At 39.5% G+C, this 16,475-nt stretch overlaps 1 protein-coding gene across 9 annotated transcripts in view; it reads right to left on the bottom strand.

Moving 5' to 3' along the window:
• The window catches only part of ralgapa1 (Ral GTPase activating protein catalytic subunit alpha 1), a 76,996-nt gene that overhangs the window by 33,517 nt on the left and 27,004 nt on the right, over positions 1-16,475 (bottom strand). For all 9 annotated transcript variants that reach the window (XR_009266838.1, XM_058750373.1, XM_058750368.1 and 6 more), the window contains 10 exons: positions 8,523-8,675; positions 8,217-8,410; positions 7,999-8,097; positions 7,352-7,507; positions 7,138-7,266; positions 5,259-5,384; positions 3,004-3,062; positions 1,135-1,243; positions 339-449; positions 188-256 (listed from right to left, as the gene is read on the bottom strand). Coding sequence is in view for 8 of the 9 variants with exons in the window: in XM_058750373.1 (XP_058606356.1) it covers positions 188-256; positions 339-449; positions 1,135-1,243; positions 3,004-3,062; positions 5,259-5,384; positions 7,138-7,266; positions 7,352-7,507; positions 7,999-8,097; positions 8,217-8,410; positions 8,523-8,675 (1,205 nt within the window). In the remaining variant the exon portion in view is untranslated. The remainder of the gene's footprint in view (positions 1-187; positions 257-338; positions 450-1,134; positions 1,244-3,003; positions 3,063-5,258; positions 5,385-7,137; positions 7,267-7,351; positions 7,508-7,998; positions 8,098-8,216; positions 8,411-8,522; positions 8,676-16,475) is intronic.

Here is a 16,475-nt window from a genome sequence, read left to right as displayed (position 1 = left end):
TTAGTAAGAACAGGAAAATTACTTGATGTGCTGCATCTAGATAGGACAAACTGTTCTGTTTTTTTAGGTGTACGTTCTATTTGATAAAAAACCATCATGAGCTGTTGGTTGACAAAAAGCATTCATTTCACATGTACATGAGTGTGTTCTTTCATTGTGTTGGGGTGCATTTGTTGATAAGACATACCCTCTTGTCCAGCTCATGAGGGGAGGACTCTGTGGCTGGAAGAAGGTAAGTGATGGTTGCAATAAGGACCTAAAAAGCATAAAATTAACATCACAAATCCAAACCATGCTTAACTTAAAATTCAGCTCACTTGTAGTGTGACTGACTTTACCTCCACTATTTTCTTTGGAGTGTCAGGTGGGAATTTTTGCAGTTCGTCCACATAATTGATGAGCAGGTGCAAAATATCCGAGGCCACCAGAGCAACGGTTTTATTTGAGAACTGGAAGAAAGGTATTAATGGTTAAAATGGAAGCAATCAGCAACTTTAATGTGCTCAGACATGTGTGGAGCAAAACGGAAAAACTGTGTTGTGGGCCTCATCTGAGCTGATTAAGACGGGATGAGTCTTTGCCTAATTCTGCTTCATGGAACCCACCCAAAGAAGAGAGACCCTCATGTCTAACCCTCCACTGACACCAGATTCTCTGAAAAGCCAATAGAATCAACCCGATCACAAACAGACTTTTCTGATTGGACCAGAGTTTGAGTATGTATGTGTGTGTGTGTCTGTTGGCCCTAGCCTTCATTTCAGACAGAAATGTAATAATTCCTTGAAGTCTCTGAAGCGTGCATTCTTCAGTGGATTAGCCTTCTGTCTGTGAGAAGCAGAGAAGCCAAACATGTTGACGGTCCAGATTTAGGAAGGCTGGTAGGGGTGGGTGCAGGGAGTATGGAATAATCTTCTTCTGGATGAACAGAACACACTTGTGCCAGTGCAGTGAGCCCAGGCATCAGGAACGGCTTCAGAAGGCTCAGGCCAAGGGCAATGCCATCATTTCTCTGCTGCGCTCACTTATGTAGCCAGTGAAGGTTCTTTTACAACACAGATGCTTCTATTCCGTTTATAATCAATCTTTAACAGCAGAATATATGTACATTTTGTTGTATAATCAAGCATCCATTACCTTGAGAGTGACACAGATGACATTAAGCGCTTCTTTGATCTGCGGATGCTGAGTGCCATGAACCAGTTCTTCACAGAGCCAAATACCCAGACTACAGAGAGCCACACACCTTAAAAAAGAAACAAAGACATAACTTTAAATTTAAAATCAACTGATAACTTCCAACACATTTAAAATAAACATCCAAATAATTTAACTAATGTTAACAAATGACACCTTATTGTAAAGTGTTACCATATTATTAAAGAGATTGTGCATCTGTAATGTATTAACTAACATGAAAAACAATGAACAATGTATTTATTCATCTTTGTTAATGAAAATACAGTTGTTCAGTGTTTGTTCATGTTAGTTCACAGTGCATTAACTAATGTTAACAAACACTTTTTTGATTTTAATAATGCATTAGTAAATGCTGAAATGAACATTAACTAAGAGATTAATAAATGCTGTAGAAGTATTGTTCATTCTTAGTTCATGTTTAGTAATGTTGTTAACTAATGTTAACTAATGAACCTTATTGTAAAGTGTTACCAATAATATTTGTGCTTTAGATATGGAAATGCACGTTTAAATCTGCCATGTAAAGAATTTACTACAAGCAAAAACATGTATTAGCATTAAAAAATTACAAATAAATAAATAAAAATAAAAATGTAAATTAAAGTTAAAATTAGTGTGTGTGTGTGTCTGTGTAAATAATTTTTTAACTTTATTTACATTTATTTATTTTCATTCTTTGCCTTTACTGTTTTTTTTTAATCTTTATCAGCTTCTGCTTCTATACATACATTTTGCACATTTAAAAAAAAAACAACAACTGTGACTCAAATTTGCATGGCTTGATGAAGGCCCACAGCTCAATGTGTTGGGGCACGTGCACTAACCACTAGACCATATAGATATTTAATCCTGCCTCCTGTCTGCCCCTTCTATGATCTAAGGCTTCCTCAAGCTTTTCCCTGAAAAAACAGCCAAACTTTTTCCACTGGGAGTTATGGGGGCTTCTAATGAATTGAGCCCCATTAGAATCCACTCTAATCCTACTGAGTCCTGGATTACTTTAAATGACACTGCTCCTAATCTGTCTAGATATGACCAGACACATAGCCCACACTGGTCTAACACTGACCGTAATGTACAGAGTTATTACTCTGTCTGCCATGGGGTTTGCTTGCTTCATTTTAAAAACCAAATCTAAAAAGGAGGATGCACTGACCTGGAAAAAACAAGACTTTTCTTTTCTTTTTTAGGACTAATATTACATTCCTGATGAAAGATACTATAGAAGCTACATCAAGGGATCAATTAATTAATTATACAATCATAATTATACAATAAAATGAGATTTGTGTTTATGGAATTGGTACAATGCATTTTAATGCACAATGACATGACATGACATGTTTTCTGTCTGCTGCAGTATGCTCTGCATTATTTGCGTGTTCATGTTAGTGATGTTCACATTTTAAGTATCTACAGTATCTTTTTTGTCATACCCAACTTTTTGTCCTCTGGTTGAAATTTCATACTGTCCGTTCAGCTGTGATTTAGTTGCTTCATACAGCATTTTGCATTCAGCAAGAACATGTAAATTACTGAATGTGACACCTAGCTAAGATGACATTTTTTCCACACTTTTTATTTTTTTATTTAGAAGAGGAAATGATGTGGAGAGTGTAGGGGAATGGGATCAGGAAAGCTGCAAGCCAAATTTAAACTTGTGTCGTTTACCTAAGCACCACAGTACAACATGTCAGAGTAAATGTTGTAACTTCTAAATCACAGCTTTGACTAGGACAAGGTGTTTGTATCGCGAAAAGCGCTATACAAATAAACTTGAATTGAATTTGTGTTCAGGGCTTGTACCTTGCAGGTGCAGAAGGCTCATCTCTGGCAGAGGTCAGGATGTGCTTGATTATATGCTCCTGAAACAGAAACACAAAACAATCACTATTAACGGGGTCATATCATACTTTTTTTTTTTTACGTTTTTGGTGAATTTCACACTTAAAAATGTAAACAATTTCTTTATCTATCTATCTATAATTTTTTTTTCTTCAAAAATACAGCAACTAATAAACACTAATATTGTGAAATATTACTCAAATTTAAAGTAATGATTTTCTATGGAAGCTTGCTTATATCTTGTAATTTAGTTTTTTTTTTTTTACCCTCAGAGATTTTTTTTTTCTCAGAATTTGACAAAAAAAAAGTCAGAATTGTGAGATAAATTGCAATGAACTTTTATTCCATAGTTTTCAGTTTTAAATTATTTTAAAATGTAATTTATTCCAGTAATAACAAAGCTGAATTTTAAGCAGACATTACTCCACTCTTTACATGATCATGAACATTTCTTATTATCAATGTTGAAAGCAAAACAAAAGAGCAGCATTTATTTGAAATAGAAATTTGCAACATTATAAATGTCTATTGGTACTTGTGATCAATTTAATATACCCTTGCGTCAGAACAAATAGATGATTCTGAAAGGCAGTCAATGAAAATACAGGGTGCATAAAATCCTGTTCAAGGATCTGGCGACATCCTGATACCGATCAATTTCATTCCATCTAGAGTGTGTCAGATAATATGCACCCATTTCTTAGCCACACAGCACATTCGCTCACAGAAACATACACAATACCCCACACACTCCCACCAGAGACACAGATGCACAGAGCGAGATAATGCAGACAGACAAACAGATAATGATCAGAACCGCTCACAACAGACACAAAATCTGACATAAAACCAGCAATCTGGCAACTCGGAACATGACATATCCAACCATCTGGAAAAGAAGCATCTGTCCGCGCGCACACACGCACAGAAAAAAGGATCACGTTAACCACGGTCTTGTCATTCACGGCCTGCTCCTGGTTATCAGATGCCATCATGTGAATTTCTGCATGCGAGTGACGGACGCCTCCCCGCATGGCATTAGCTCCTTACTGTCGCTCGGAACAACACAGCAACACAATAACAACAGCTCTATGGAGCTTGGCTCAATGCAGCCTGCATTGCTGATCGCCCATTAGCACATTAGTGTCGGCAGGAACAATTACAGCAGATTTCCCTGCACTCTAAACAACCGTTGGAGTGGCATACATTCAGCCACTTGGATTTACATAAGGGCAGGCGGTGGATCAGAGGTTAAACGCAGATGACAGATACAAGCACATGAGGAAGTCCTCATTGAAGATCAGTGGTCAAAATGTAGCTACATGAAATCAGAGATTATTCGTAGGAAAGATGCACAAAACTGCATATTTTCCAAACTGTTTAGCTGATGGAACAACTAAACAACTATTGTAGAAGGCAGAGCAAAATCACTTCACCATGCGCAAAATATTGGAAGAAAATCCTAAATACTGAATTGTGGGTTGGGGTTTATATGAATGTATCTCTGAGAGGAACTGACTGTCTTCAGAAAAATGTTGATAGTATTTTCTTTTCATCTTACCTCCATACAATGCATATTAATGTAGCATTTGAAAGCAGGTGCTTTGTTTACAGCAGTAACCAAGGAAACGCTGCATCGCTGCTGTTCCATAAACGCCACCTGCTGTCAGAGAGTGAATTTGCGTCTCATTCGGCCTGTCTGCTGCTTTTGTTTCGTGCAGATGTTTTTATATAGCATAATTTCACAAAGCTAACTTCAGACCACTCTGTTTTTGCTTTAAATTTCGAAATTATCCAAATTAATTTACATCAAAAACTGCTCATGTCACATGCAGCATGTTTGTTTGGATCGTGATTAAAATGCAGTGGTTCTGCACAGTCAGGGAAAAAAACGCGAATAAACTGTGAAACCGTCAGAACGTGATACAGATATACCGACCAGCTCAGCTCAACTCAACAGCGCTCAAATGTTAGCAGGAAATGGACGTTCATTTTTTAAATGAAAAATAATTAAAACCATAAAATAAATGAAAATTATTAAAAAAAACTTTACATATAAATAAAAAATAAATATATGATAAAATAAAATAAATGAATAAAATAAAAATATTATTATAGAAAGGGGAAAAAAGGTAGACAGATATCTGACCTCACTACTGTACCTGTCTTGACCATCATTTTTTGCTATTATATGTTTTGTAATTTTTACAAAATACCTTGACATCTGTGAATTTCGTCATGAGGATGTCAGCCGTTGTAGGGTGCAGGGCAGGAAGTTCGTTGTACAAGTTTGGGAGGCACACCAGGGAGCCCAACAAGATCTGAGCCTCCACCCGAGGAGCCTGGGAGAAAGACAGAGAAAAGAGAAAGACAAAAGCAATTAACAACAGCATACAGTCATGGCCAAAAATATCGGCACCCTTGCAATTTTGTCAGAAAATGCAACACTTCTCTATGAAAATTGTTCCAATTGCAAATGTTTTGGTATTCACATGCTTATTGCTTTTGTTTGCACTGCAACAACACAAAAAAAACAGAGAAGAAAAGTCAAACTTGATAAAAAATTCACACAGAACTCAAAAATGGACTGGACAAAATTATTGGCACCTTGTCAAAATTGTAAGAAATAATTGCTTTTCAATGCATGTGATGCTCCTGTAATTTGTAATTAGACACACCTGTGGCAAGTAACAGGTGTGGGCAATACAGTAATCACAATACAACCAGTTAAAATGGAGAAAATGTTGTGTGTCACACTGAGCATGGAGAAAAGAAAGAAGTGTAAAGAGTTGTCTGTGGATTTGAGAGAAAAAAAATTGTGGAAAAACATGGACAATCTCAAGGCTACAAGTCCATCTCCAGAGATCTTAATGTTCCTGTGTCCACTGTGCGCAATATCATCAAGAGGTTTACAGCCCACGGCACTGTAGCTAACCTCCCTGGACGTGGACGGAAGAGCAAAATTAATGAAAAATTACAACGAAGAATTGTTTGAATGGTGGATAAAGAACCCCAATTAACTTCCAAACAAATTCAAGCTGATCTGCAGACACAGGGTACAACAGTGTCAGATCGCACTATCCAACGCATCTGACTGAAAAGGGACGCTATGGTAGGAGACCCAGGAGGACACCACTGCTGACACAAAGGCATAAAAAAGGAAGACTGGAGTTTGCCAAAACTTATGTGACAAAACCACAATCCTTCTGGGGGAACGTACTTTGGACAGATGAGACAAAAGTAGAGCTTTTTCGTAAAGGACATCATGGCACTGTTTACAGGAAAATAAATTAGGCCTTCAAAGAAAAGAACACAGTCCCTACAGTCAAACATGGTGGAGGTTCAAAGATATTTTGGGGTTGCTTTGCTGCTTCTGGCACTGGATGCCTTGACTGTGTGAACGGTATCATGAAATCTGATGATTACCAAAGAATTTTGGGGCGCAATGCAGTGGTCCGTGTCAGAAAGCTGCGTCTCCCCCAGAGGTCATGGGTCTTCCAGCAGGACAATGACCCGAAACACACTTCACAAAGCACTCAGAAATGGTTACAAACAAAGCGCTGGAGAGTTCTGAAATGGCCAGCAATGAGTCCAGATCTGAATCCCATAGAACACCTGTGAAGAGATCTCAAAACAGCAGTTGGAAGAAGGCATCCTTCAAATCTGAATGACCTGGAGCAGTTTGCAAAATAAGAGTGGTCCAAAATTCCAGTAGAGAGGTGCAAGAAACTCATTCATGGTTACAGGAAGCGACTGATTTCAGTTATTTTTTCCAAAGGGGGTGCTACCAAATATTAAGTTAAGGGTGCCAATAATTTTGTCCAGTGCGTTTTTGGGGTTCTGTGTGGAATTGTATCAGTTTTATATCAGACTTTTCTTCTCTGTTTTTTTGTGTTGTTCCAATGCAAAAAAAAAAATAAAAAAATACACATGTGAGTACCAAAACATTTGCAACTGCAACAATTTTCTGAGAGAAGGGTTGCATTTTCTGACAGAACTGCAAGGGTGCTGATATTGTTGGCCATGACTGTATGTGCATAGATGTTAATGCATGTAGAGGCAGTGATATCTGGAAGCAGTTTGGTGGTTTCTCACATTGAGGGACGAGCAGGCAGTTACACGGCTCGCTGCCACGATGAAGTCCAGGATGAGCATAGTGGCACCCGGAAGTCCAATAGAGAAGAAGCGTGGAGAGCAGTGCTTAATGATGGTGTTCACAATGTCCTGTGAGTCAAAGAGGAAGAGGTCAACGCAAAAGTTTTGTGCAAACTTGTCAAACCACATGGTGACCAGGTACACACAAACACACCTGGTCTTGGTGAAGCAGGCCGCAGTGCATGATGTTGTAGAAGTGCGTAAGGAAGTCAGAGTTGGGTGAAACATCCTGTCTTCTCTTCATTATCTTACAGATGAGCTTATAGGCGTGGAGTTTGCCCTGCTTATAGCGTTCGCTCAACATAGTGGCCTGCACACAGACAGCACAAAACCTTTACAAACAATCGATATATCAATAGATCGATAGATAGCCAGAGAGATAGATAAACAGATAGACAGAGAGATAGATAGGTAGGTAGGTAGGTAGATAGATAGGTAGATAGATAGGTAGATAGATAGATAGATAGATAGATAGATAGATAGATAGATAGATAGATAGATAGATAGATAGATAGATAGATAGATAGATGGAACAACAGAACAAACAATAGAAAGATAGCTAGAATGACAGAACAAATGAATGAAAGAATGATAGAACAAACAACATAATGACAGTTAAAACAATAAATAGAACAAACAAACAAAAATTATAGAATGAAAAAAATACAACAAACATACAAATGAATGACAGATAGAACAAACAGTAGAATAACTGAACAAACCTATTGTTTAGACAGACAGACAGACAGACAGACAGACAGACAGACAGACAGACAGATAGACGCATATTGATGAACTCACTTTAAAAAGCCAGGGAGTCAGAATCCGCAGAGGTGGAATCAGGTCCGGCGGGGGTGGAGACGACTGGTTGTCAAGGGAGATCCCGAGATTGTCTCTGATCTAGAAAAACACAGAGACACAAGGACGTTTTTCAACTGGAATTCGATTAGTAACGGCACTGTAAATCATCCTTTCAGAGCACTCTGAAGGACTCAAAATGTGTATGTGTGTGTGTTCACCTTGGCCAGGTTCTGCCAGAGTTCGCAGAGGTAGTCAAAGACCTGCGCGTGGATCTCAGGGTCCTTGATGGAGTTGACATCTCCCAGAATGCCTAACATTCTCCTCCACATCACTGTGGCAACATCAGCGTGCCAGCCCGTCAGAGTGCCGCCAGCCATCACACTACAGTCCTCTGTCGGAAACTCGCTGGTTTCTGAAAAGTGCAATCAAGCAGGCTCATTATAAAGATGGCAAAGATGCAACAGAGAGAGTACTAGTTTGCATATTCATAGACAAGTATGTCTATCTATCCATCTATACGTTACCAAGGTCATCAGGGGTCTGCAGCACAGAGTGGTGCATTTTCTCATCCAGCTGTAGATCTTTATGCTGGACGTGTTCGGCAGTCAGCGTGGCGGGGGACGGCGTCTGCGATCGTGAGCCTCCCAGAGAGTGCATTGGAGACGCGCTCTCAGAACCTGAGGAAATATCAAGAGCATCAACACTTAGGTCTCGTTTACACTGCAGGCCTTGATGCTCAATTACGATTTGTTGCCTATATCTGATTTTTTTGGCTGTCTGTTTACACTTTCTTTCAATTGTGACCCATATCCGATTCATGTGTTTACACTTGCCATACTATCTGAAACATCCCGCATGCGTTGTTGTCATTTAACGCCTCCACACGTACTTCCTCCCGAGAATAATGTGACCTGTGCTGACAAAATGAGTCACGCCAATTTGAAAAATGAGTTATTTTTATTTTCACATTCTCCATTAAAAGACCTTCAAAATTATGTATGATTTTTTGGAATCGGACAAAAAATGACTATTAGAGTCAGATAAAGTCGATATAGAGTCAGCAAGGTTGATTATGAGAAAGATTAAAGTTTTCCTCCAGTTCTTTTCTTATTATTAATTAGGCTACTATATTAATAAATCACAATATGGCTGTTTTTTTTATTTTATCTTTCCTATTACAAATAAGAACAGATGCAAAAAATAAATAAATAAATAAATAAATAAAACAGTATAGGAACAAATAGCCTAGAAAGAAACAAATAATGCATTACCTTTATCATTTTACATCTAAACAAAAGCATTCATATAACTTACGAAAAACTAATTATCAAATGTAAAAATCACTTCAGTGTGTTCAGAAAAGGTAATCCTCTCAGAAAATATACAATTAAAGATACTTTTAGATGTCTAATTACTATTTGGAGCATTGGGATAGCTAAACGAACAAATTTTTGTGAAAGCCTCAAATTCGACTAAAATCGACATTTAAAAATATTTTTTTTGCCTGTAGCTCAAAATAGCCCGTGCGTATTTACACTCATTTTGCCAAATTGTAGAAGTACCAAATTGTCAGTTTTAATGACGTACAGAATGCGATGCCTCAGAAAATCCGATCTACCCGTTTACATGACAGTCGCACTGGCACATATCCGATTTATTTCCACATATGAATGAGGCCTGAAACCGATCTCGCTATATCCGAATGCATGCGATTTTTTCCTGTTTACACTGTCATAGAACAGATCCGATCTGTGTCACATATGAGCAAAAAATCGGAAATTGGGTCACATTTAACTGACAGTGTAAACGGGGCTCATGTGATTTTTTTTTTCTGCTTACACGGTCGTGGGCCATATCCGATCTGTGCCACATGGGAGGAAAAAAATCGGAATTGGATCACCATGCAGTGTAAATACAGCCTTAGATCTCTAAACATGTCACAGAAATGTGTTGCAATGTGCCATTGACAGTAATACAGCATATGGGAACACTGTGACTGATACCAGAGTGTTCTGAAGTAAGGAATCAAGCAGCAGATGCTTTTACCCAAAGAAACTTTCTGTACACTTAAAGGAATAGTTATTTTCAAAAATGAAAATTTTGTCATCATTTACTCACCCTCATGTTAATCCAAACCTGCATGAGTTCCTCTCTTATGTAGAACACAAAAGAAGATATTTTGAAGAATTCTGAAGAACCAAACAGTTATAGTAGGGAAACTGTGGAAGTCAATGGGGACATCAACTGTTTGATTACCAGCATTCTTAAAAATATATTATTTTATATTCACCATAAGAAAGAAACTCATACAGGTTTGGAATGACATGAGGGTGAGTAAATGATAACAAAATGTTCATTTCTGGGTGAACTGTCCCTTTAACATGGGGAATGTTCGTTGGTTAGTTTGGATAGTTTTGGGTTTACCAAACAACACCCTAGTGCTCTTGAAAATAAGGGTTAGAGAGATTATGCTGTTTGTGTGGACTTAAGTATGGTATGCAATCGGAATGAAAGCAATCTGGGTTAATTGCCCAAGGGAACCACCACTGATCATGAATTATTTGCCTTTTACAGTATAATGTGTTTCTCATTGCTGCTGGTTTCTGCAGAAATTACATTCGGTGATCAGTTCGCATTCTTTGCATTACATGCAATGCAACTACAACATGTGTGTTGTTCTGTGCATGTTAAAATTGAAACTTAAAACTAAAGAAAACTTGTGAATGGTTTGGAATCAAATAGTACAATACTGAAAATTAATCAAATATGCATTAAGCCCAGGAAATCAAAACAACTTTTTAAAACAAGTTTTTAAATTCAAATTTCAAACCACAAGAGCTTACGTTGAATTAAATGCCAGATACATATCCAGTCCGCACATTTATTTATTTATTTTACCTATTAATTTTATTTTATTTATTTATCTACTTATATGCTTGTGATGGCCATGTATTGGGCCACACATAACTTCTACAGAATATCTTTGTACTGATTAATAAAACCAAGCACATTGGTACAATTGGTTTAGTACAATCTTTATTGTCATTTTTACTGAGTCAGTGCACGGGCTTTGCTATTTGGCTTAAGGCTAAAATGTTAAAACCAGTTAAAATTCTCTTAACTTGAAGATACAGATTAAAAATAGGATTTAGATAATAAATTGTACCTGTTGTGTTGTGTACCCAAGCCAGACTTCTAACAAAGGGGTTCAAACAGGAAGTTGAGCTGTTTTATTAGATTTCTGAAGGAAGTTGGAATGTACCAACTATGTTTAGTTGGAGGAAACATTGAAAAATAGGATGTAGATAATAAAATGTACCTGTTGTGTTGTGTACCCAAGCCAGACTGCTATCAAAGGGGTTCAAACAGGAAGTTGAGCTGTTTTATTAGATTTCTGAAGGAAGTTGGAATGTACCAACTATGCTTAGTTGGAAGGAACATTGAAAATGTGATCTCTTGATCAATGTGATTTTTGTCTAGCACAATGCTATTTACATTAACTAAAGTTATCCATGGCTCTAATTTTAGTCAAATGTATTATGTTAATTTCAGGATTTGTGTTTCATGTCTGTATGTATTTGCAATTTTTGTTACTCCCCTTTTTCTTCTTAAATGGTGCGGGCCACCTCGTTTAAATTCAGTGTATGTCTTGTCTAGAGGGGAGATGGTGATATTACTTGTACTGGTAAAGTTGTGCTGTAGTTTGTCCTCTGTGAGTTTGAGAGGCTAGAGCAATGCAATGTGACTCGTTCTACTCGGATTGTATTTTGTTGAAAATTTGATTGATCATAATTTTGTCATCAAAATCATCAAGTCACCTTTGTCCTTGCGTAACCGAGAGTCATTAAAGACCATCACAATTTCACACTGACCCCTGGTTGTGGCTATGGACTTATTTTTTTTTGTTGATGTGATTTTGCTAATGCTTATGGCGGATCCATCACAACTGGTGTCAGAAGTGGGATGCCACTAGGGGCAGTAGTGAGTTGTTTTTTTCCCTTTTTGCCTGCTGCTGTACATCTGGATTTTAGTTTTTTTTTGCCATATTTCATCATGGGGCCGAAGAAAGCTCAGACAAGTCAAGCTAAGGAGACAACAGAAGGAGCTATCGGAGGACAGGAAGGTACTGAGGTGGAAATTGGTACCTTTTCTCAAGATGCTTCTCTTCAGGAGCTCAGGGACATGTTCCAGGCACACATGGCAATGCAAAAGGCACGAGACAGTCGCATGGAACAAGCAGCGGACCGTCAGGAAGCCAGATGGAAGTCTCCTTCAGCAAGAGGTGCATGTTCGCACTACTCCTGTAATCAATCCCGGGCTTAGTAGTAGCCATGATGATTCAGCGTCCCATCCTTCTATTCAACAAACTTCTCAAGTATCCCAGCCAAGTCCTAGTAGTAGACAGCCTGTAGCATCACCAGTCCCCCATCAGTATGTCTATCCTGGTTTAGGACAACAGGTGATACAAAAGGAGCCACATTTGCAACAGCTATCAGACGTAGATGACAGAGCACTACCTCACTACGTTTGAAAGGATAGCTGTGGCGTGTCGGTGGCCCATGACTGACTGGGCAGTTGGACTAGTGGCCCTGTTAATAGGAAAAGCTAGGAGTGCCTATGTACATATGGATATGACTGAGTCTCTCGACTACCAGAAAGTCAAAGCTGCCATACTTAACAAATATGACATCAACTCTGAAAGTTATCGTTTGCAGTTTAGGTCTTCAGATGTTGGAAGGGAGGAAACCCCAAAAGAGTTATATGTGCGACTGAAAGAACTCTATCACAAATGGGTTCAACCCCAAAATGGAACCAAGGAAGACATTGGTGAAGTGATTGTGCTGGAACAATTTCTACGCATGTTAGCCCCTGACTTACAGATATGGATTAAAGAACGTGACCCAAAAACTGCTTCTGAGGCTGCCGCTTTAGCCGATGTTTTTATGTCAGCTCGACAAAAGAACTCTTTATAGACTTACAACCAGTGGCGGGGATCCAAAGACTCGAAGAATCAAGTGAAGATGTCTCCCGCCAAGACCAAATCTACAAGTTAGGGTAAGTCTGTGGGTGATCGGGGTGGTCCTGTTAATCATAGCCCTATCCAAAAGTTTAATAGTAGAAAGGGTGTTGTGTGTTATCAGTGTGGACAGGAAGGTCACACTAAACCAAAGTGTCCCAACAATCCTGTTGCTAATGCAAATTTGTGTTGTGTACCAAGACCTGTTCACACTGAGCAGAGACATGTTCCCTTACATTATGCTACTGTAATCCTAAATGGTCAGGAAGAAAGAGCCTTAATTGATACAGGTAGTATGCCGTCTTTGGTTCGTACTGAGCTAGTTGCAGAAAACCTTAGAGATTCGGTTGTGAAGGTGCCTATACAGTGTATTCATGGAGATGAGAAATGCTACTCTACAGCTAATGTCCATATTGAAGTGCAGAAGCAAGTTTATTTGCTGAATGTTGGGCTGGTTGATGATCTTCCACACTCAGTGCTTTTAGGCCAAGATTTACCAGTGGTGTTTGATTTGTTGCCTGGTAGTCAGGAATGTAATATGGTCCAAACCCCGTCTATTGCTAGGAAGAGAGAGGAAGACACCTGTTATATTAGTGCATTGCCTTTCTTTGATTCAGACCTAGACAGTCAACCAGGTAAAACCCATAAGTCTAAGAGACAAAGAAGACAGGAAAAATTCCACTTTGTTGCAAATGGTACTGATGAAGAATCTCTTTCTGAACAACTTAAATCAAACTTTAAAGTTCCAACAGATATAGGCCAGTTGCAACAAGATGATTCAGAAATTGGGCCTTTATACAGGAAGGCACAAGAGTACTCGGGCCAGAGTAGTCAAGAGGACCATCAGAGTAAGTTTTGTATGCAGGATGGAGTACTGTATAGACAGCAGGGTGCAGAGACAAAGATGGTGGTGCCACAAAAGGTTAGAGACTTGGTGCTTCATTTAGGTCATTCAGTTCCCTGGGCAGGCCATTTAGGGAGACAAAAGACAACTGCTCGTATAAGCCGTCATTTCTTTTGGCCCAATTTGAGAAGAGATGTGGGTGACTTTTGTAGGAGTTGTCCAGAATGTCAGTTTACAGCTATTTGAGGACCCCCTAAAGCTCCCTTAGAACCCCTGCCTGTTGCAGACGTACCGTTTGAGCAGTTGGGAATGGATGTGGTAAGGCCATTGGAGCGGAACAAGACAGGAAATCGATACATGTTGGTTATCACAGATTATGCCACTAGATATCCAGAAGTCTTCCCTCTTAAAACAGTGATAGCCAGAAATGTAGCTCTTTGTCTTGTTCAACTGTTCTCTAGAGTGGGTTTTCCCCAGACCATAGTGACTGATCAGGGATCTAATTTCATGTCCAAATTGTTAAAACAAGTGTATCAGTCGTTAGGGATAAAAGGGTTAAGGACCACACCCTACCATCCACAGACAGATGGTCTGGTTGAAAGATTCAACCAGACCCTGATGCAAATGCTCCGTAAATTTGTCAGCGATACTGGGGCTGATTGGGACCAATGGCTCCCTTATCTGTTATTCGCATATAGGGAGGTACCTCAGGCTTCCTTGGGATTTTCCCCTTTTGAACTGGTTGTACGGCCGTGAGGTCAGAGGACCCCTGTCCCTTCTGGTGGAAACCTGGAAAGGAAGCCATAAGATCCCTGATCCCCAAAATGTTGTTGCCTATGTCCTCCAAATGAGGGAAAAGCTGGAGAGTATATCAAAGTGTTGGTGATGCTGCCGAGTGACAACCGTAAGCTATTGGCTAAATGGCAAGGGCCTTTTGAGGTGATTCAGAAACTTGGATCTACCACGTATGAGATTGCCTTGCCAGGGCAGATCCGGTCCAAACGGATACTCCATATCAACTTGTTAAAAGAATGGCATGAGAGGTCAGATGCAGGGATGGAGGTTCTAATGCTCCGCAGGGTGGAAGATGAAGAGGAAGTTCATGAACAGTACCTGCCTATTTCATCAAGGGCTACTTTGGACCTCCGGCACCTTTCATTGCACCAACAAGCTGAGCTTTAAGATCTTTGTAGCCCAGAAGTGTTTAGAGAGACTCCTGGAAGAACTAGTTTGGTAGAGCATGACATAGTACTCTGTGAAGGAGCAATCCCTCGGCGCAGGAGTTATCGTGTCCCTGAACGTCTCTTGACATCTCTAAAAGAGGAATTGGATCAGATGCTGACTAGGAACATCATTGAACCCTCTCGAAGTGATTGGTGTAGTCCTGTGGTGTTGGTCCCTAAAAAGGATGGTAGTCTTCGTTTTTGTGTGGACTTTCGATATCTTAATTCTGTGTCCAGATTCGACTCCTATCCAACGTCTGGGCAAGGCTAAATGGATTACCACTATTGATTTATGTAAGGGTTACTGGAAGGTTCCCTTGAGCGTTCAGTCAAAAGAGTTGACTGCTTTCCGCACCCCCTGGGGGCTCTTCCAGTTCTCTGTTATGCCTTTTGGTTTACATGGAGCCCCATTTCAAAGACTTATGGACTGTGTTCTATCTGGCCTGGGTGATTATGTAGCTGCTTACCTGGATGATATTATTATTTACAGTGTATCCTGGGAACAACACCTCCAACATTTAAAGAATGTGTTTCGGCGTATTCAGGAAGCAGGTCTTTCCATTAACTCCTCTAAATGTGCCATAGCTAAAAGAAAAACAGAGTACCTAGGGTATGTTGTTGGTAATGGTGTCATCTGACCACAAATTCAAAAAATTGAGGCTATTCAAAACTGTCCTCTTCCACACACAAAGACCCAGATTTTATCTTTCTTGGGGATGGCAGGTTGGTACCGAAGATTCGTACCAAACTTTTCTACTCGTGTGGCATCGCTGACTGATTTGATTCGAAAGAACTGTCCTAATCAGATCTTCTGGACAAATGAAGCAAAGGATGCTTTTCAGGACATAAAGGCTGCCTTATGTAAGGACCCAGTACTTTATTGCCCCAAATTTGAAGAACCATTCGTTTTGCAGACCGACGCTTCTGATACTGGCATAGGGGCAGTGCTCCTTCGGGGTGAGTCAGACAGTAGACATCCAGTAGCCTACATCAGCAGGAAGCTGCATGAGAGAGGTACGGTACTCTACTGTTGAAAAGCAGTGCCTGGCGGTGAAATGGGCCCTAGATACCTTCAAGTACTATCTTTTAGGTAGAGAGTTTACCCTTGAAACGGATCATCGGCCAATACAATGGATGGACAGAATGCGAGATACAAATGCTCGAATTACTCGCTGGTATCTTTATATACAGCCTTATAAGTTTACTATCCGTTCCTGGGAAGACTAACGCTGCTGCCGACTTCCTCTCCCGCTTACCAGCGTGAGATCTTAGGTTGGGGGGTGTGTGATGGCCATGTATTGGGTCACACATAACTTCTACAGAATATCTTTGTACTGATTAATAAAAGCAAGCACATTTGTACAATTGGTTTAGCAAGATATCTTTATTGTCA

The sequence above is a fragment of the Onychostoma macrolepis genome, chromosome 17, assembly GCF_012432095.1.
Source record: "Onychostoma macrolepis isolate SWU-2019 chromosome 17, ASM1243209v1, whole genome shotgun sequence".
Taxonomy (NCBI): Eukaryota; Metazoa; Chordata; class Actinopteri; order Cypriniformes; family Cyprinidae; genus Onychostoma; species Onychostoma macrolepis.
This window is presented reverse-complemented; position numbering and strand designations above follow the sequence as displayed.